This window comes from Rhinoraja longicauda, chromosome 21, assembly GCF_053455715.1.
Source record: "Rhinoraja longicauda isolate Sanriku21f chromosome 21, sRhiLon1.1, whole genome shotgun sequence".
In the NCBI taxonomy this organism is placed as follows: Eukaryota; Metazoa; Chordata; class Chondrichthyes; order Rajiformes; family Arhynchobatidae; genus Rhinoraja; species Rhinoraja longicauda.
In genome coordinates, this window is record NC_135973.1 from 24135558 (window position 1) to 24157833 (window position 22276).

Consider the following 22276-nt stretch of genomic DNA (forward strand, 5'->3'; position numbering starts at 1 on the left):
CAATGCTGAGAACTATATTCTGCACTCTGTATCTTTCCCTTTGCTCCACCTACAGTACTTAAGTTTGGCTTGATTATATTTATGCATAGTATTATCTGATTTGATTGTATAGCATGCAAACAAAGCTTTTCACTGTACCTTGGCTCAAGTGGAGCATAAATGCCAACATGGACCAGCAGGGAAGAATGGCCTGTTTCTGTACCAAATATCCAAGGCAATCCTAGCTCAAAAGGCAGAACTAATTTTCCCATTACTCGTTCAAGACATCCTTGATGTACAGCCACAAGCAACAAATGCTTATCACTGTGCCCCGGTTCACGTAACAATAAACAAAACTAAACAAACAGAAAAACAAGGAAGGATCCATTGAGACATGGAAGAGGGAACAGCAGATTGAATCATAAGATACAGTGAGAGGTGACTGATATAAAATCCATGATTTAATCTGCCCTCGTCCAATCCGAATCCAAGTAATTTGGAAATGTAAATTCAGTGAAAAGAAAAATAAATCTGTAAATAATGAAGCTCCAGTCTCATTAAAAAATGACCATCAGACTATTGGAGTTTTTGGCTCACAGATGCCATTGAGTGGGGGAGACCTCTCAACCTTGCATGGTGGGCCTTATAGTGACCCCCCCCCCATTCATAGGGACATGAAGTCAAGTATGTAAGTCAATTCATCACTAGTAAAGTTGAGCAACAAGGAGCTGGACTGTCATGGTACTGAATTCTATTTTGAGAGAGACATCTGCAGATACTTTTAATCCAAAGGATTTGAGATGAATGTTCAGCAGGTCCAGAGGACTGTGCTGAACCCTTCTTTCACCTAGGACATGTAAAATCCAATCCTCCAGGATGGTAGAAGCAAGGAACTGCAGATGCTGGTTTTACAACAAAAAAAAAGACACTAGAGTGCTGGAGTGACTCAGTGGGTCAGGCAGCATCTCTGGAGAACAAGTTTGTAGGAAATCAACTGTTCCCGAACTTGATGCTGTGGGACTTCATGCTTCTGTACCTCCTGCCTGGTGGCAGCAGTAAGAAGAGGGCACAGTGGCGATCTTTGATGATAGAAGCCATATTCTTGAAGTAGCCCCTAATGTGGATGCTTTCAATGGAGGGGAAAGCTGTGCCCGTGATGGGTTGGACTGTGTCCACCACTTTCTGCTGTCTCTTGTGTCCCAGTGCATTGGAATTGCCATGATGTAACTAGTCATGATACTTTCTATATCTGTAAATAGAGTATTTGTAAATTCTCATCCTGAGTTTCCAAACCATCCAGCATCTTGAATGTCCTCCAGTCCTGTACACCCCTCTATGATATCTGCTTTCTGTCAATTCTGGCCTCTTGATCATTCCTGAGTTTAATCAATCCGCCACTTAGACTTTATTTTAGACTTTAGAGATACAGTGCAGAAACGGGCCCTTTAGCCCACCAAGCCCATGCTTACACTAGCACTATCCTACACACATGAGGGACAATTTATAATTTGCAGAAGCCAATTAACCTATAAACCTCCTGCACGTCTTTGGAGTGTGGGAGGAAACCAGAGCACCTGGAGAAAACCCATGCGGTCACGGGGAGAACGTATAAACTCTGTACAAAGAGCACCTGTAGTCAGGATCGAACCTGGGTCTGCGGCGCCATAAGGCAGCAACTCTATCGCTGTGCCACTGTGCCACCCTGGTCACAGGGCGCCTGCCATGGCCCTCAGTCTTGCAATTCCCTAAACCTTGCCACCTCTGTTCTTCTCTTTCAGGCAGAACCTTAGAACGTATTGCTTGCCAAGTTGTTGGTCACCTGTCCTGGTATCTCATTTTTATGGCCTGGCTTCAATTTGCTTTTTCTGATTTTCCTCCACAAAGTGCCTTGTTATGTTAAAGGTGCCAATGAAATGGAACTAGTTCTTGAACACGTTTTGTTTAGTGGTTATAAAAATATTGGACAGATGGTGAAAAAATCTGTTTGATTTAGCAGCCAAGATTTATCCAATTGGGGAACTAGGGGGCGGATCATGTTTTAATTGGCACAGGATCGTGGAACAACATGTAGATGGATCTATCAGGTGCCCAGTGTTGTTGTGGTGTGGTGGGGTGGGGTGGGGTGTGGTGTGTGGGGCAGTGGGAAACAGGCAAGTCTTGTGAAGATCTCTCCAAGAATGCATCCAAAAGAATTGGCAATGTTAACAGAGAGTGTCCACATTTGTACAACTGAATTTGGCCTTACTGTCCTGAAGATACAGCCATGGGCTTCAGTGATCTATTCCCAAAGACTGGACCTGTTTCTGTTCTAACGTATAACAGAACTACAGCTACTACAACTGCTATGGGTGCTGTCTGTACGTTCTCCCTGTGACCATGTGGGTTTTCTCCGGGTGCTCTGGTTTCCTTCCACACTCCAAAGAGGTGCAGGTTTGTAGGTTAATTGACTTCGGTAAGTTGTAAAATTATCCCTAGTATGTGTAGGTTAGTGTACACATGTGTAGGATCGTTGGTTGGCACGGACTCGGTGAGCTGAAGGGCTTGTTTCTGTGCGGCATCTCTAAAGTGTAAAGAGGAATGGGGCAAATCAGACCGCTGTAGTGTGAATCTGCTTCCAAATCCCCTTAGAATGAGATGATAAACCTTCAGTCTATTAGCCTCAACTCAACAGTTAAAACTGAATGGCTTTCTGTAAAGAATTAACAAGCAGTGTAAACACACAGAGACAAGCTGTATTTTTCTGTGTTCTATGTTTCAAGACGAGACAAACCCCTTGTTAGTCAAACCTGGTGAGTGGTGAGATTGATTTTATGCATGCAATTTATACATAACTATTATAACTACTGCATTTCACCTACTGCATTTTTTTGAAAAATAAAAACATTCATTTATTGGGAGAAGTTGCTGTAGATTCTGTAAGCAATGTCTGTTCTCTAAGTAAACTCATTGGTTTTGTACCATGGACTATAAACCATAAATAAAGTTTAGTTTAGGGATGCAGCTTGGAAACAGGCACTTCAGCCCACAGAGTCCATACCGACCATTGATCACCCATACTCTAGTTCTATGTTATCATTCTTTCACATCCTACACACTAGGGGCAATTTACAGACGCCGTTTAACCTACAAACCCACACGTCTTTGGAATGTGGGAGGAAACTGGAGCACCCGGAGAAAACCCATGCCGTCACAGGGAGAATGTACAAACCAAAGATACTAGAGGAGCAAGATGAACCACTCCATCAAAATCGCCTATACTGAAGTGTAGTATGCAAAGAAGCGTAACGTCCGCCATTTTAGTAAGCAAAACCCGCTGTTCACTATGCCTCTCGCCGTGTAATCAGTGTTTTTCAGCATTTTAAAATGTTTCTGCACGTTTCTGCCAACTAAAATGCCGCCGACATACTACGATTTTTAGGGTCAAGTGGTCTATCTTGCTCTGCTCTATTACCTTTGGTGCAAACTCTGCACAGTCAAGGTCGAATCCAGGTCTCTGGCGCTGTAAGGCAGCAGCTCTACCATTAGGCCATTGTGCCATCCCAATATATTTCAGCTCATCTCTTTCCAAATACATAGTTTTGGAAGAACTTTAAAAATCAATTCTGAATTTCAGGAAGATTTTCACTGGATCTGGTGTCATAACAACGTTACATTTGATATTACCATGTGGGCAATGTTTAATACCGATATCAATATATCAAGGTAAACTTTAGGAAATTGATTTTAGTCATGTCTATCTGAGAATGTAATATCAGGCATTTTGTTCAATAATTATCCATGTTGGGCTTAGTTGACGGATTTAATTTAAGAGATCAGCTAGCTGTAAACTAGTCAGATACCAAATTGAACAGAAACAGAGGGGCTGCACATTGGCAGAGTAGAGTTGCTGCCTCACAATGCCAGAGACCCAGGTTTAATCCTGACCTCGGATGCTGTGTGTGTGTGTGTGTGTGTGTGTGTGTGTGTGTGTGTGTGTGTGTGTGGAGTTTGCACGTTCTCCCTATGACGGCATGGGTTTCTTCCGGGTGCTCAGGTTTCCTCCTACATCCCAAAGAGGTGTGGGTTTGTGGGTGAATTGGCCTTTGTAAATTGCTCCTAGTGTGTAGGGAGTGGAAGAGAAAACGGGATCCCATAGAACTAGTGTGAATGGGTGATTGATAGTTAGCATGGACTTGATGGGCTGAAGGGCCTGTTTCCTTGCTAAAATTCTAAACTAAAACCAGAACAGTTCACACCAACTCCAAGGCTCCAGTGCAAATTCCAATCAAGGAATTTAGCAGCACCTGAACCTTACCTGTCACCAGACTGTAGTATCAGAGGTCATGAGGGGCCAATAATGCAACTAATGCCTTTTAGGAAAAAGATTTTGATAAATTAGATAGAGACTCAAGAAAATGTAGATGCTGGAATCGTGAGCAAAACGCAGGTGCAAGGAAAATTCAGCAGGTCAGGCAGCATTGTGCAGCTCGTAGAGCTGCTGCCTCACAACCCGAGAGACCCCGGGTTCGATCCTGATCCCAGCTGCTGTCTGTGTGGAGTTTGCAAGTTCCTTCTGTGACTGCGTGGGTTTCCTCCGGGTGCGTCGGTTTCCTCCCATGTCCCAAAAGTTAGGTTAAATGGCCTCTGTAAATTGCCCCTTGTATTTAGTTTTGTTTCGTTTAGAGATACAGTGTGGAAACAGGCCCTTCAGCCCACCGAGTCCGCGCCAACCCAACAATTACCCCATACACTAGTTCTATCCTACACCCGAGGGACAATTTACAGAAGCGAATTAACCTACAAAGTCACACGTCTTTGGAATGTGGGAGGAAACCGGAGAAAACCAATGTGGTCACAGGGAGAATGTACAAACAGCACCTGTGGTCAGGTTCGAACTCGGGTCTCTGGCACTGTATGGCAGCAACTCTACTGCCATTCCACTGTGCTGCATTTTGTGTGCAGGGAGAAAGTGGAATAACATAGAATTAGTGTGAACTGGTGATCGATGGTCATTATGGACACGGTGGCCTAAAGGGGCCGTTTCCGTACTGTAACTCTAAACTAAACTACGCGTCTTACAAGAAACTGCAGATGCTGGAAAATGAAGGCTGCCCCTGGTAAACGGACAATTAGGTAACTGTTGGGGAAAAGGCCAGCAGGTGGCAATGTGCTGATTGGGGAGGTGGTAGAAGCAGGTACAATCATAATTTTTAAAAGGCATTTCGTCACGACGCATGGACAGATATGGAACAGTGGGTTTCGGACCAGATGGAAGCCAATGTAGTTAGTTTTGATTGGCATTACGGTTAGACAATAGACAATAGACAATAGGTGCAGGAGTAGGCCATTCGGCCCTTCGAGCCAGCACCGCCATTCAATGTGATCATGGCTGATCATTCTCAATCAGTACCCCGTTCCTGCTTTCTCCCCATACCCCCTGACTCCGCTATCCTTAAGAGCTCTATCTAGCTCTCTCTTGAATGTAATCAGAGAATTGGCCTCCACTGCCCTCTGAGGCAGAGAATTCCACAGATTCACAACTCTCTGACTAAAAACGTTTTTCCTCATCTCTGTTCTAAATGGCCTACCCCTTATTCTTAAACTGTGGCCCCTGGTTCTGGACTCCCCCAACATTGGGTACATGTTTCCTGCCTCTAACATGTCCAACCCCTTAATAATCTTATACGTTTCGATAAGATCCCCTCTCATCCTTCTAAATTCCAGTGTATACAAACCTAATCGCTCCAGTCTTTCAACATATGACAGTCCCGCCATTCCGGGAATTAACCTGGTAAACCTACGCTGCACGCCCTCAATAGCAAGAATATCCTTCCTCAAATTTGGAGACCAAACCTGCACACAGTACTCCAGGTGTGGTCTCACTAGGGCAGACATGATGGGCCAAAGGGCCTGTTCCTCTGCTGCAATGATCTACATTCTAAAGACTTGCATTTCTATTGCATCTTTCGATCTTTGAGGATACCCTTCACAGCTGATGAAGTGTGTTTCTTGAATTGCAGGCACTATTGAGACATGGGGAATACAACCGGCAGTTGTGCCAGCAAGGTCTCAGAAACGGACAGCTGAAAATCCGGCACACAGATTTAGAATTTTAGACCTTAGAGATACAGCATAGAAACACGCCCTTCGGCCCACTGAGTCCACGCCAGCCAGCGATCACCCGCACGCTAGTTCTATCCTACACGTTAGAGACAATTTACAATTTTACCGAAGCCAATTAACCTATAAACCTGTACGTCTTTGGTGTGCGTGAGGAAACTGCAGTAGTTGGAGAAGCCTCACACAGTCATGGGGCGAACGTACAAACTCCGTATAGACAATACCCCAGGTCAGGATCGTACCCGGGTCCCTAGCACTGTAAGGCAGCAACTCTACCGCTGCGCCACTGTGCCGCCCTAATGTTGTGTGAGTACCGACCTCCCCACCATGGAAAGGATTTATAGCAGACACTGCCTCAAACAGACAGTCAGCATCATCAAGGGCCCACACCCACCGTGGCCTTACTCTCATTTCACTCCTGCCATCGAGAAGAAGGTATGAGAGTCTAAAAACCATGGCCTCCGGATTCAGGAACATCTTTCCAACAACCATCAGGCTCTTGAACATTACAAACCCTAACAAACTTCGAACTACGAGCTGTCTTAGTTGCACTTGCGACTTTGGACTTTTGTTTTGTGTTGGACTAATGTTTCCTTTGTTTAATTAACTTTTTTTTTTGGGTTGTTTTACTATGTTATCTATCGAGTATTGTGTTTACAGACCCCTTTTAATGCAACAAGTAAGAATGTCATTGTTCCATTTCGGTACATTTGACAATGAAGACTCTTGACTCTTGCTTCTTGACTCATGACCCTTGAGTTGAGAAGATGTTGGCTGGCCAGTAGGAATAAAACCACACGCGCTATAATAGTTAATCATATGATGTACTTCTGTGTACATATACAGGCGTCGTCTGAGTAAAGAGCCCCTCTAAAGATGATAACATTTGATGTTTTTGACCAAACATCAAGGACATCTCACCAACTTCGACAGATGCTCCAAAGAAAGCATTTCATTGGGATGCATCACAGCATGGTTCTGGAACAGCTCCATCCAAGAAATGGAAGAGAACTCTGGATGCAGCCCAGACCATCACACAAACCAATCTACCTTCCATTGACACCTCACGCTGCCTCAGCAAGGCCACCAGCTTAATCAAGGATGAGTCTCACCCCGGCCATTCCCTCTTCCCCCCCTCTCCCATCAGACAAGAGGTACAGAAGTGTGAAAACGCACACCTCCAGATTCAGGGACAGTTTCTTCCCAGCTGTTATCAAGAAAGTGAACCATCCGACCAACAACTAGAGAGTGATCCTGAGCTGCAATCTACCTTGTTAGAGACCGTTGGACTCTCTTTAATTGAACTTTATCTTGCACTAAACGTTATTCTGTTTATCGTGTATCCGTACACTGTGGACGGCTCGATTGTAATCATGTATAGTCTTACTGCTGACCAGGGCCGTCTTAACGCATGGGCCTGATGGGCACTTGCCCGGGGCCCCACGAGCATAGGGGCCCCATGCTGATCTGTGTATGTTAAGTGACTTGCAATAAATAAATACTACTTTAAAAATGTAGGTTCAAAAAGTGCTTTTTTCGCAACATTTTCGGTCCCTAAGTGCTTCTCACAGCGATCTGTTTCGCAACAATTAGCTCCCTAAGTGCTTTGCATTTCCATCCCTAAGTGCTTCTCACAGCGATCTGTAAGTGCTTTTCGCAACAATGTAGCACCCTAAGTCCATCGCTAAGTGCTTTTCGGTAAGTGTTTTTCGCCGGCACGACAGGGGGGGGGGGGGCTGGTAGGGAAAGGGGGGTGGGGGAGAGTAACGGTAAGGGCCCCAGTACACTGCTTTGCCCGGGGGCCCATAATGCTGTAAAAATGGCCCTGCTGCTGACTGGTTAGCACGCAACAAAAGCTTTTCACTGTACTTCGGTACATGTGACCATAAACTAAACTAAACTAAACCTCATCCGGGACAGTGTCAAACATAGAACTTAGGAAAGTACAGCACAGGAACAGGCCCTTTTGTCCACACTATCTGTGCTGAACATGATGCCAAGTTGAACTAATCTTCTCTGCCTGCATGTGATGTATATCCCTCGATTCCCTTCATATCCGTGTGACATGCAGGAGTTACATTGAGGATGTGAGACTTCATTGTTGCAGCTGGAATGAAACGTGCTGGGAGTTATTGTCATTGACTCTACCTGCAAACGGTTTCCGTAGCACCCAGATCTCCTCAGATGCTGCCGCGGTTGGTTGCACTGGGGACAGATGGGAAGGGCTTGATTCCGATCCTCGGGAACCTGTGGGAACACCAGTCCAATGTTGAGTCAATCGCAGAAGCACTGACATTGGGCGCAGGGGTCCCGGCCAGCAGCATGGGCCGGCAGAATCTCCCAGCGAGCCGTGGCCACACCTCGACAGTAGGCCTGGCTCGCCCACCGCGGAACCCGGAACCAACCTGCCATCGTCCGAGGCTTGCCTCCTGCTCAACCCGGGAGACCGGGAACCAGTGAGGAAGACTCTGACGGCAGCAGATACTGGATAGAGGGTCGTTTTCAAGATGGTGGTGGACAGAGGAGAGGATCGGTGCCATCAGGACAACGGGCCATTCAGGCTAAGATAAGACTGCGCTCTTAAGAACCTTGAAACTTTGTTGGTGCCAGAAATGTGGCGATTCTTTGGGTACTGTCTCGGTGGCGTTAATAGTAATAGCACTACAATCTTTACACTTTTGTGCTTATCTATGATTGTGCTTATCGATAGTATGACTTTACAGCATTTGTAAACAAAAAACGATTTTCACTGTGCCTGGGTATATAGGTACATGTGACAATAAAGTAACGTCATCATCACCTGAAAAAGGCCATCTGAATCTTTCTGTCTGTGCTAGTCAGACTGCTCTCTCTTCACCTGCCCAAATGTGACCTTGCAGTCTACAGCACAACTGGTGTTCAAGGTCTTGTTCAATGCACGAGCAGTGCATGCATTCACAGCACTTTCAAGCAGTGAGTTTCACATCCCGCATCACTTCTGGATGAGGAGATTCAGTATGTCAACGAGTGCTCTCTTGAACTTCTACCGGTGTACAGTGGAGAGCATGTTGACTGGTTGATTCATGGCCTGGTTCGACAAATTGGACGCCCAGGATTGAAGAAGACTGCCCAGAGTGGTGAACATTGCCCAGTCCATCACGGGTTCTGACCTCCCCAGCACCGAAGGGATCTACAGGAGTCGCTGCCTCAAAAAGGCAGCCAGCATCATCAGAGACCCACACTACCCTGGCCATGCTCTCATTTCACTTCTGCCATCGGGAAAAAGGTATCGGAGCCTGAAAACTGTAACGTCCAGGTTCAGGAGCAGTTCTTCCCCACAGCCATCAAGTTACTAAACACTACAACCTCCAAATAGGCTCCAAACTACATAGACTTGGGGACATTATTTTTGACTTTGCAGTACTATTATCTATTTATTTGTCTGTTTTTTAATATATAGTGAACTTTGTTTTTTATTTGTGTTTATTATGGGTTTTACAGAGTAATACGTTTACATATCTGTTGTGCTGCAGCAAGTGAGAATTTCATTGTTCTGTTTCGGGACATATGACAATAAAACTCTTGTTTCCTCTTGAATATTTCTACCAAGTCATTTAAATCTTTGCTCCCATCATTGATCTATCTGCTAATGGAATAGGTCCTTCTACAAAGAAGGTGTTGAGCGAAACGATCGCCAAGCCTGCGTTTGGTCTCGCCGATGTAGAGAAGTTGACACCTGGAACAGCGGATACAATAGATGAGGTTGGAAGAGGTGCAGGTGAACCTCTGCCTCGGCATCGACCTGAAACATCACACATTCCTTCTCTCCAGAGATGCTGCCTGACCTGCTGAGTGTCCAGTTACATCAACCATCAACTTCCTTTATTCCAAAGAAAACAGATCCAGCAAAATCACCTGATCATAGTTAAGGTTTTCAAGTGCAGCACCTCATATTTCGCTTGGGTAGCGTACAACCTGCGCCCAGGATGAGGTGTTTCGCACTAGGGCATCAGAGATGTCCTCATTCTATAGGAAATGGGGCTTCCCCTCTTCCATTATAGATGAGGCTCTCACTAGGCCTCCTCTATATCCCACAGCTCCGCTCTTGCTCCCCCTCCTCTCATTCATAACAAGGACAGAATCCCCCTTGTCCTCATCTTCCACCCCATCAGCCAGCGTATCCAACAAATTATTCTCCAACGTTTCCGTCACCTCCAACGGGATCCCACTACTGGCCACATCTTCCCATCTCCTCCCCTTTCTGCTTTCCGCAGAGACCGTTCCCTCCGTAACTCCCTGGTCTACCCGTCCCTTCCTACCCAAACCACCCCCTCCCCAGGCACTTTCCCCTGCAACCGCAGGAGATGCAACACCTGTCCCTTTACCTCCCCCCTCGACTCCATCCAAGGACCCAAACAGTCCTTCCAGGTGAAACAAAGGTTCTCCTGCACCACTTCCAACCTCATCTATTGTATCCGCTGTTCCAGATGTCAGCTTCTCTACATCGGCGAGACCAAACGCAGGCTCGGCGATCGTTTCGCTCAACACCTTTGCTCAGTCCGCCTCAACCAACCTGATCTCCCGGTGGCTGAGCACTTCAACTCCCCCTCCCACTCCCAGTCTGACCTTTCTGTCATGGGCCTCCTCCAGTGTCATAGTGAGGCCCACCGCAAATTGGAGGAGCAGCACCTCATATTTCGCTTGGGCAGCTTGCAGCCCAGCGGTATGAACATTGACTTCTCTAACTTTAGATAGCTCCTGTCCCTCCCTTCCCCGCCCCTTCCCAATTCTTCCACTGTCTTCCTGTCTCCACCTATATCCTTTCTTTGTCCCGCCCCCCCCTGACATCAGTCTGAAGAAGGGTCTCGACCCGAAACATCACACATTCCTTCTCTCCAGAGATGCTGCCTGACCTGCTGAGTTACTCCAGCATTTTGTGGTACAACCCAGTGGTATGCACTTTGAATTCTCTAATTTGAGGTAACATCTACTAATCCTCCCCTCCCCTCTTGCCCGCTACCCCCTCCTTAGTTGTTTAACCAATTCCATAATTAGCAACGATGTATCCCTCTTGAGATCACACCTCCCATAACAAACAATTGGCCTACCAAGGCACCACCCGGCCCTGAGGTGACCTGTTGCCAGCCCTCATTTGTCCTGGTCTTTTCTCGCCTCCAGTTCTTTCCCCCAAATCCCTTCCTTTCTACTTTCAGTCTGAGGAAGGGTCCCGTCCCAAAATGTCACCTATCCTTTTTCTCCAGAGATGCTGCCTGACCCGCTGAGTTACTCCAGCACTTTGTGTCTAAGCTGGGTATAAACCAGCATCTGCAGTTCCTTGTTTCTACTGTTGATTGAAGAGAGAGCTGGATAGAGCTCTTAAGGATAGCAGAGTCAGGGGGTATGGGGAGAAGGCAGGAACGGGGTACTGATTGAGAATGATCAGTCATAGTGAATGGCGGTGCTGGCTCGAAGGGCCGAATGGCCTCCTCCTGCACCTATTGTCTATTGTCTATTGTCTATTGATTTGTACGTTAATCTCTGCTACACTCTCTTACACACAATCTTATCAGCCTTCTCTTGGTTCCCTCCAGATTCTGGGACAGCTTCTTCCCAGCTGTTATCAGGCAACTGAACCATCCTATCAACAACTAGAGATTGGTCCTGAGCTACTATCTACCTCACTGGAGACCCTCGGAATATCTTTAATCGCACTTTACTGACCTTTATCTAGCACTAAATGTTATTCCCTAGATCCTGTATCTGTACACTGTGGATGGCTTGATTGCAATCATGTATATTCTTTTCGGCTGTCTGGAACTAAAAGGCTTTTCACGGTACCTCGGTATACATGACAATAACCAAAACTAAGTTAAATTAAATTAGGAATTAAATTCTTCAGGAAACGGGGCTTCCCCTCCTCCATTATAGATGAGGCTCTCACTAGGGTCTCTTCTACATCCCGCAGCTCCGCTCTTGCTCCCCCTCTCCCCACTCGCAACAAGGACAGAATCCCCCTCGTTCTCACCTTCCACCCCACCAGCCAGCGGATCCAACATATCATCCATCAACATTTCCGTCACCTACAACGGGACCCCACCGCTGGCCATATCTTCCCATCCCCTCCCCTCTCTGCGTTCCGCAGAGACCGTTCCCTCTGTAACTCCCTGGTCCACTCGTCCCTTCCTACCCAAACCACCCCAACCCCGGGCACTTTCCCCTGCAACCGCACGAGATGCAACACCTGTCCCTTTACCTCCCCCCTCAACTCCATCCAAGGACCCAAACAGTCTTTCCAGGTGAGACAAAGATTCACCTGCACCTCCTCCAACCTCATCTATTGCATCCGCTGCTGTAGATGTCAACTTATTTACATCGGCGAAACCAAGCGCAGGCTCGGCGATCGCTTCGCTGAACACCTGCGCTCGGTCCGCATTAACCAAACTGATCTCCCGGTGGCCGAGCACTTCATCTCCCCCTCCCATTCCCAGTCTGACCTTTCTGTCATGGGCCTCCTCCAGTGCCATAGTGAGGCCCACTGGAAATTGGAGGAACAGCACCTCATATTTCGCCTGGGCAGTTTGCAGCCCGGTGGTATGAACGTCGACTTCTCCAACTTTAGATAGCTCCCCTGTCCCTCCCTTCCCCTCCTCCTTCCCAGATCTCCCTCTGTCTTCCTGTCTCCACCTATATCCTTCCTTTGTCCCGCCCCCCTGACATCAGTCTGAAGAAGGGTCTCGACCCGAAACGTCGCCCATTCCTTCTCTCCCGAGATGCTGCCTGACCTGCTGAGTTACTCCAGCATTTTGTGAATAAATCAATAAGTTAAATTAAACCCTGCTCCCACCTGGTCTCCATTTGTACAATTCATGGCAAACTGTGTGGTTTTAGGTACCGTCCAACAAAACAGTCAAGTAACTGCTTCCACTTTTCCAACATGGCACAATGTCGGAAGGGACGGATTTGAAGTGAAGCTCAGGCATTTATGTTGCTTAATGCTGTGTTAGAACATGGAACAGTACAGCGCAGGAACAGATGACACGGCCCACAATGTCCTTGTCGAGCACGATGCCGTTAAACCAATCTCCTCTGACTCCACGTGATCCATATCCCTCCATCCCTGCATACCTCTGTGTCTATCTAAAAGCCTCTTAAATGCCACCATCGTATCTGCCTCCACCCCCCCCCCCCTCCCTACCGGCAACTCATTCCAGGCACTCATCACCCTCGTGTAAAACAACCTGCCCCTCACATCTCCCTTAAACTTTGCCCCTCTCACCCTCTCGCCTTAAAGCTATGTTCTCGGGTCTGATATTTCCATCCTGAGGAAAATGGTATGGGCAGAATTAAACACAAAAAATGCCGGAGTAACTCAGTGGGTCGGGTAGCATCTCAGGAGAGAAGGAATGGGTGATGTTTCGGGTCGATACCCTTCTTCAGACTGATGTCAGGGGAGGGGGTGGGACAAAGATAGGATGTAGTCGGAGACAGGAAGACTAGTAGGAGAACTGGGAAGGGGGAGGGGATAGAGAGGGGAAGCAGGGGCTACCTGACGTGGGAGAAGTCAATGTTCATACCGCTGGGGTGTAAACTGCCCAAGCGAAATATGAGGTGCTGTTCCACCAATTTGCTCTGGGCCTCACTTTGACAATGGAGGAGGCCCAGGACAGAAAGGTCAGATTGGGAATGGGAGGGGGAGTTGAAGTGCTGAGCCACCAGGAGATCACGTAACCATTTGTTAGATGATCCAACACTAATTGTACTTCAGGGACATTGGGTTGGCAGCTGTCATACCTCTTGAACATGTACACATGAGTTCTCTCAGAGAAATAGGTCCATTAGATTGGACATAGGTTTAAGGTGAGGGGGGGGGGGGGAAAGATTTAATAAGAAACTGAGGGGGTAACCTTTTTGCATAAAGGATGGTGGTTGTACGGAATGAGCTGCCAGAGGAGGTAGTTGAGGCAGGTACTAACACAATGTTTAAGAAACATTTGGACAGGTACATGGATCGGATAGGTTTAGAGGGATATGGGCCGAATGCAGGCAGGTGGGACTAGTGTAGATGGGACATGTTGCGTTGGCGCGACCAAGGTGGGCCGAAGAGCCTGTTTTCACGCTGTATGATTCTATGACTCTATGAGATTGCCCATGGAAATGCTTAAATTGCACTTTAAGGACTCGTTAAAAAGCAGATGGCTTTTTTAAAATAACAGGTTTTGTCTGAATATGTCTTAAATTCAGACTGTCTGAATTTAAAAAATACAATTTTTATTAGTTTTTATTTTATTGGAGCAATTTAAGGGATTCATCGTTACTGTGTTTTTGGAAGTGGGTTATGACTGTGTGACTGGTTATTTTCCCAGTTTCGAGTACATAAGATACATTGACTAGTCTCCAATGTGTCTATAGTGCATTAATCTTCACCCACTCTAATGCCAGATTAAAATAGAGACAATCTTTAGTCACGTGAACCATCAGGTCTTCCAAAACAATCATCTTTCTGTAACTAGGTCAAGGACATTGCTTTGTTATTGACACAGTGTTTCCAAATGACGTTTGTAAAGCTGGAGGGAAAAGCTATATTTAAAATGCTGGTGTGATATCAGTATCAGAAAGGCCTGGATAGAGTGGATGTGGGGAGGATGTTTCCACTAGTGAGAGAGTCTAGGACCAGAGAGCACAGCCTCAGAATAAAAGGACGCACCTTTAGAAAGGAGATGAGAAGGAGTTTAGAGGGTGGTGAATCTGTGGAATTCATTGTACGGAGTTTGTACGTACTCCCCGTGACCTGCGTGAGTTTCCTCCGAGATCTTCGGTTTCCTCCCACACTCCAAAGACGTACAGGTTAATTGACAGGGTAAATGTTTAAAAAAATTGTCCCTAGTGTGTGTAGGATAGTGTTAATGTGCGGGGATCGCTGGGCGGCGCGGACTCGATGGGCCGAAGGGCCTGTTTCCGCGCTGTATCTAAAATCTAAAAAAAAAATCTAAAGAAAAATGACAGTGGAGGCCAAATCATTGGGTATTTTTAAAGCAAAGATTGAAAAGGTTTTTGATTGGTCAGGGTATCAAAGGTTATGGGGAGAAGGCAGCAGAATAAGATTGAGAGGTAAAGATAGGTCAGCCATGGCAGAGTAGACCTGATGGCCGAATGGCCTAATTCTGCTCCTATGAGTTATGAAACTTATGAATCTGAAGACTGCAATACGTATTATTCCTGAGCCCTTCACCATCCCAAGAAGTTCTAAAGTGGTTTTGCTGTCAATGAGGTATTTGGAAATGTAATGTGGGAAAATAATTATATGCAATAGACCAAGAGGACCCGTTGGGCCCAAACCTCTCCTGCATTGGTGCAGCACCCTCTCCTCCCCCACTCCCCCACTCCCCCCTCCCCTCCCCACTCCCCCCTCCCTCCCTCCTCCTGCTCTCCCCCTCCCCTCTCTCCTCCTCCCCCCTTCCTCCTCCCCCCTCCCTCCCCATCCCCCCTCCCTCTCCCTCCATCCTCCCCCCTCTCTCCCCCTCCCCCTTCCTCCTCCCCTCCCCTCCCCCTCCCCCTCCCTCCACCCCTCCCTCCACTCCACCCCCCGCTCCATCCCCCTCAACCCCCTCCTCCCCCCTCCATCGCCCCCCTCCCTCCCTCCCCCTCCCTACCTAAGAGATAGACTTAAACTTTAAAATGTGAATAACTTAAAAAATATAACACCAATTTCAATGCAACTTCTTCCATTAGCACCAAAGGGACGATGGTGAGTTGGGTGGGACTAGCATTGTCGCGCTATCGTGTACCGTTTTGGCTGTAGTTCATGAGCAAACAAACAAACAAACGAGAGTTTTAGTATATAGATGAAATCGCACAGATTACACTCAATAATGATCAGATTTACATGGATGTTGTCAATACTCAAGGCCCTGAGCTATAGGGAGAGGCTGAGCAGGCTAGCACTCTATACCTTGGAGGATGAGGAGTGATCTTATAGAGGTATACAAAATCATGAGAGGAATTGATCGGGAGTCTTGCACAGAGTCTCTTGCCCAGAGTAGGGGAATCGAGAACTAGAGGACATAGGTTTAAGGCGAGGGGGAAAAGATTTCATAGGAACCTCAGAGATCACTTTTATACACAAACGGTGGTGGGTGTATGGATCGAGCTGCCAGAGCAAGTAGTTGGGGCAGGAACTATTGCAATGTTTAAGAAACACTTGAACAGGTTCATGGATAGGACAGGTTTAGAGGGATATGGGCCAAATCCTGGCACTAGTGTAAATGGGGCATGTTTGGTCAATGTGAGCAAGTTGGGCCGAAGGGCTTGTTTCCATGCTGTATGACTCTATGACACTATCATTTGTTTACGTGGTATTGGTTCAGGGACAGCTCCTAACTCTTACTTGGGGTCGTAGCAGGATTTCTTCATGTTGATGACATATGGGCAGTCATGACCTTGGATCAGAGCGTGATCAAAATCTGTGCAGGAAGGAACTGCAGATGCTGGTTTACACTGAAGATAGACACAAAATGCTGGAGTAACTCAGTGGGTAATTATGATCAAAAACTGGGCTCCCCAATGGGGAATTCTAGCTAGTCCCAATTTATTCTCCCGAGCTCCTGCAGAATAATAGTAATCGGGGACTATATAGTCAGGGGTAGGGACAGGTGTTTTTGTGGCCACAAGCAAGTCCTCAGGCTGTATCTCTCTAAACGCTCTCCACAACATAATTCCGATTCACATCTTTTCAGATATCGCTCTGGAAACGACAGTGAACATTTTTTTTAAATCTGCGATTTAATGAGCTATTTTGGATCTGCCTTCCGACATACAAAGCACGATTTTTGCTTTTTAAGTGGGCTGTATACCTGAACAGCGTGACATGGTTTGATGTTTGTTGAAGAAACATGGAGCATGGCTTAGACCTGTGGCATCAGGGACTGCTTTACATTTCTAAATTAAATGCCGTACTTATTGCTTCCTGTGCTGGATTCCACTCTTCTCAGTTTGGAGCCTTGCCTACAGTTAATTGCACTGTGTAATGAGGCTTGATGAAGTCAGTGATCGTTTTTGTCAGCTTCTTTGAATGGAAAAGCTGCCTCGCACTGATTCATTCCCTGCTGCTGCGTATTGTCATGGCAATAGCAAGAAGGCCGATGAATGCACAAGGGTTGGTGATGGATTAAGGGGCTGGGGAGAATTTGAGTTGAGTTTAGTTTATTATCACGTGTACCTTGCACCTATGTCCTCTGGTTCTTGATTCCCCTACCCTGGGTAAACTACTCTGCGCATTCACCCTATCTATTCCCCGCATAATTTTATACACCTGAATAAGAACAGCGTGGTCTCAGCACGGTGACGCAGCGGTAGTGTAGCTGCCATACAGAGCCAGAGACCCGGGTTCGATCCTGACTACGGGTGCTGACTGTATGGAGTTTGTATATTCTCCCCGTGACCTGCGTGGGTCTTCTCTGGGGTCTCCGATTTCCACCCGCACTCCAATGACGTACAGGTTTGTAGGTTAATCGGCTTGGTATAACTGTAAATTGTCCCTAGTATGTGTACGATAGGGTTAGTGTGCGGGGTTCGCTGGTCAGCGCAGACTCGGTGGGTCGAAGAACCTGTTTCCGCACTTTATTTCTAAACTAAACTAATAAGACAGCGATGAGGCCTCTACCTGGGATCTTTGGCCAAGCAGCACTAGATGCCAGCACCAGGATCAGCATGGTCGCACACGTTTAGCAGGGCTGTGCATTTAGCGCTGAAGGTGACTTCGAGGCAAGAGCTAGATTGGTGTTGGGCTATTGAGCTACTTTAGTTTAGTTTAGTATTGAGGTACAGCATGGAAACAGGCCATTCGGCCCACCGAGTCCGCGCCGACCAGCGATCCCCGCACAGGAGAGACAATTTACAATCTTTACCGAAGCCAATTACCCCACAAAACTGTATGTCTTTGGAGTGTGGGAGGAAACCGGAGCATCTGGGGAAAACCTATGGGGTCGCGGAGAGTGCAACCCTTGTACAGACAGCACCCGTGGTCAGGATCAATCCCGGCTCTCTGGCACTGCAAGGCAGCTACCTGCTCTCTATCCTTGTGGAATTTTACTTCCATTATTGGTCAGTTGTCCATAACCTTCAGACCCTAGACTGACTTCATCGTTCCCAATCTCTGGCTGTTCCCCAACGTTTCCCAACATTTTTCCTCAGAAAGAGCGATACAGCCTACCGACTCCACGCTGACCGTTAACCATCCATTCACAATAATCCTACACTAATCTAATCCAATTGTAATTTTCTGTATTGTCAACACCCCCAAGACTCTGCTACTCACACACACACCAGTAGCAATTTGCAGAGGCCAATTAACCTGCAACCCTGAACGTCTTTAGGATGCGCGGGGAAACCGGAGCACCCGGAGGAAACTCATGGTGGTGGGGGGGGGGGTGTTTCAGTCACAGGGAGAACGTGCAAACTCCACGCAGACAGTGCCCGAGGTCAGGATCGAACCGCTGACCCTGGCATTGTGAGGCAGTGAGACCAGCTGCACCACTGTTTAGGCCTCTTTTGATATTTACCTCCAGATCTGCTTCCACTGCTGCTTCAAGCAAGGCACCCATCCCTAACAGTTGCCATGTTAAAAACAGTTACCTCATCGTTCAACGGGCTATTTCATGAGCTGGTGCAGCAAACCATCTCAGGGATGCATGTTAAATTTAGATGAGACACAGTTTCAAATCATGACTGCAGATTCTTTTAAACATGGGACACTTCAACAAAACAAAGGAATTTAAAAATTAAACACATGGAGAGTCATGCACCATCGCTAACAAATAAACAACAAGATTTCCCAGAAGTAACCAATAAAGCAGGCAGTGGAAAGGGAGTACGTCCACCACCGATTTTCCGGCATCCTTGGTTCCAGAGCCTTTCTGGATTATTCGTTGTGCTGCACCGACAGAGGTCATTGGAGTACAACGGTACCGGAACGGTCTGCCTAGGCCGCCGAGGGATCTGAGGTCGGCTATGGGAACGGATCTGCCGCAGGGGACAAATTCGACCCGCCGATCGGCGCGGAAGTCCCAAAAGAGGTTGAGATCGGCCACCTTGCCCAGCCTAGGCGTCACATTTCTGAGGAGACTTCTGCGGGGGGGGGGGGGGGGGGCGGATTTCAAGTACGCTCCTGTAATTTTGTCTGGATTAAAGGAGATGCTAGGCCACCAGTTGCCAGAAAATTGGTGGTGGACCTGTATCAAAATTTTAATAATCATAATGTAAAAAAAAAAGAATTGCAGATGCTGGTTTATACTAAAGATAGACACAAAATGTTGGAGTAACTCAGTGGGTCAGGCAGCATCACTAGAGAAAATGAATAGGTGACGTTTATGGTTAGCACCCTTTTCTAAAAGGTCCTGAACTGAAACATCACCTATCCATGTTTTCCAGAGATGCTGCCTGACCCGCTGAGTTACTCCAGCACTTTGCGTCTATCTTTAGTATCAACGTTTTTCTGTTTTATATAATTGGTAGGTTTACTGGTTCTTGAATGAGATGGGAAGGACACTTTATTGAAGTCGCCTTTTGGGAAACCCTGACCAAAAATAAACAAAAGAAGCATTTAATAGACTACCTTGTCCATGAGGTGATTCTTCTATATTGCTACTGGTTCTGTCATAACCAAAGGAACTGAAAAGTGGCTGATGTTGGTGAGGAGGAGGTGGAGGGGGAGGCAATGGGGAGTTTAAATGATGTGTGGAGTCCCCATTGACAATTGTAGTGCCATAAGCCGTGAGCTGTATCCTGTGATATTGCTGAGAACTGTGAACATGACACACTGCATCCCAAGAACCTAAAACATTAAAACAAAGAAAGGCAAAATGTAGAAAGTAATAACCAAAAAGCCCCAAACTTATATGTTGTATGCAAATAATAATAATAATGGATTTTATCTGTTATCCGAGTCTTGAAAAGCCATAAAAATACAATGCTATTAAGGCAACAAAAGTATCCCAAGGCATTCACTGGAACATAATTATATTAAAAAAATAATGAGAGCACAAGGGAACCAGCTGCCTGAGGAGGTAGTTGAGGCAGATACTATAACAGCAATTAAAAATACACTTGTTTAGGTAAATGAATGGGCAAGGTTTCGAGGGAATGTAGATAAAAGGAAATGCATATGTTGTTTTGCATGAAAGGACACAAAGTGCTGGAGTAACTCAGCGGGTCAGGCGGCAACTCTGGAGGAAAGAAAAGCTGAAGAAGGGCCGGACTTGAAACGTCACCTCTGCATGTTTTAGACTTTAGACTTTAGAGATACAGCGTGGAAATAGGAGCTTCGGACCACTGAGCCCACACTGACCAGTGATCACCCCACACACTAACACGATCCTACACTCTAGGGACAATTTACAATTTACAGGTGTCAAATAACCTACGAACCTGTACGTCTTTGGAGTGTGGGAGGAAACCGGAGCACCCGGAGAAAACTCACACGGTCACAGGGAGAACGTACAAACTCCGTGCAGACAGCACGCGTAGTCAGGATCGAACCCGGGTCTCTGGCGCTGTAGGGCAGCAACTCTACCGATGCACCACAGTGCCGCAACTTTCACTCTACGCCACAAGGAACTGCAGATGCTGGTTTACAAAAAAACACAAAGTGTTGGAGTAACTCAGCGGGTCAGGCAGCATCTCTGCAGAACTTAGACGGATGAGGTTTCGGGTCGGGACCCTTCTTCAGACTGATTGTTGTAGTTGAGGAGAAAACTGGTAAAGTGGTGGGGGCGGGACAAAGCCTGGTTAAGTGTGATAGGTGGATACCAGTGAGGAGAGGGGTTTGATTGGCAGATGGGTGGGCATAGGGGGTGGGACTCTGGTGGTTGTAAAAACTGTCATTGATTTTAATAATATATAAAATTCTGTGACATTCAGACATATTTAACAACTTATAATTGAAGTAAATATTAAAATAAATCTCGTACATGTTTAAAATAACAAAACACAGATAACTAAAATCACAGAAATAATTAATCCTGTAAAAAAAATGCAAAATAAATTTAACAAAGTAATTTCACTTTTCAGTTCCCCAATCTGACCTCAACAATCTCCATTGTGACTGGTGAGCCGGTGCAGGTTTTAAGTGGTGATTTTGCCTGCAGAATACGGGGAAGATAGTGCAAGCAGTGCTCCTGCTGTTATACCCCAAGGGGTCGGAGCGGGGGTTTGGGAGATGACTGACTGACCTGTTGGATCTGTAACTTGTCACTTCATCGCACCCACAATCTCTTTGGAAGCTCCTGAGTTCTATGTTTTACAATGCACATCTTTAAATCCGGTTCTTACCATTGAATGGCAGTGCTGGTTCGAAGGGCCGAATGGCCTCCTCCTGCACCTATTGTCTATTGTCTATTGTCTATTGTCTAACCCCAGCTCCTTCTTCAGACTGAAAGAAAGGGTGATGAAGAGTCTGAAGGGTCTTTCAGTCTGAAGAAGGGCTCCGACCCGAAACGTCACCCATCCTTTATCTCCAGAGATGCTGCCTGACCCGCTGAGTTACTCTCACGCTTTGTGTTTATCTCGTATAAACCTGCATCTACTGTTCCTTTCTACACATTTTGTATGCTCCTCTTAATTTCCTCTCAGATAGTTATTCCCTTCATCCTGCATCTGTACACTGTGGACGGATTGATTGTAATCATGTACAGTCTTTCTGCTGACTGGATAGCAACACAAATAAAGCTTTTCACTGTACCTCAGTACACATGACCATAAACTAAATTATTTGAGAAGATGGGCTTCCTGACAACAGAATCCTGACAGCTTACCACCCAGCCATATGAATATTGACCCTTACATTCCCTCTCTCTCCATCGCTCTCCCACCCTAATCGTCCTTATAGTTTCACTGTTCGTTTCCCTTCGTTAACACCTCTTCCACAGCCAGCAGTGGACCATTGTGGGCTCCACCTATCCGGGATCATCGGTGCAGGGTCTGATTTGTTTTGTACCTTTTCATACCTCTAATTTCCCTCTCCCCTGACTCTCAGTCTGAAGAAGGGTCTCGACCCGAAACGTCACTTATTCCTTTTCTCCAGAGATGCTGCCTGTCCCTCTGAATTATTCCATCATTTTGTGTCTATCTTCAGACTCCTAAAGCATGGCCCTGATGTTAAGATAATGTCACCTTCTTCTGGACTCTCCCTCCTAGAAAAATCATCAATTTCTTACACCCAAACCCC

At 46.5% G+C, this 22276-nt stretch overlaps 1 protein-coding gene across 9 annotated transcripts in view; it reads right to left on the bottom strand.

The window, feature by feature from the left end:
• Positions 1 to 22276, bottom strand: part of caskin1 (CASK interacting protein 1) — a 383904-nt gene that overhangs the window by 59404 nt on the left and 302224 nt on the right. For 5 of the 9 annotated variants that reach the window (XM_078418133.1, XM_078418131.1, XM_078418129.1 and 2 more), the window contains exons 11-12: positions 19667 to 19885; positions 8227 to 8325 (exon numbers count right to left, since the gene is read on the bottom strand). The exons of 1 other annotated variant lie outside the window; for it this stretch is intronic. In XM_078418133.1, the coding sequence (XP_078274259.1) occupies positions 8227 to 8325; positions 19667 to 19885 (318 nt within the window). The remainder of the gene's footprint in view (positions 1 to 8226; positions 8326 to 19666; positions 19886 to 22276) is intronic. 3 more of the 9 variants (XM_078418134.1, XM_078418130.1, XM_078418128.1) reach the window with 2 other exon arrangements.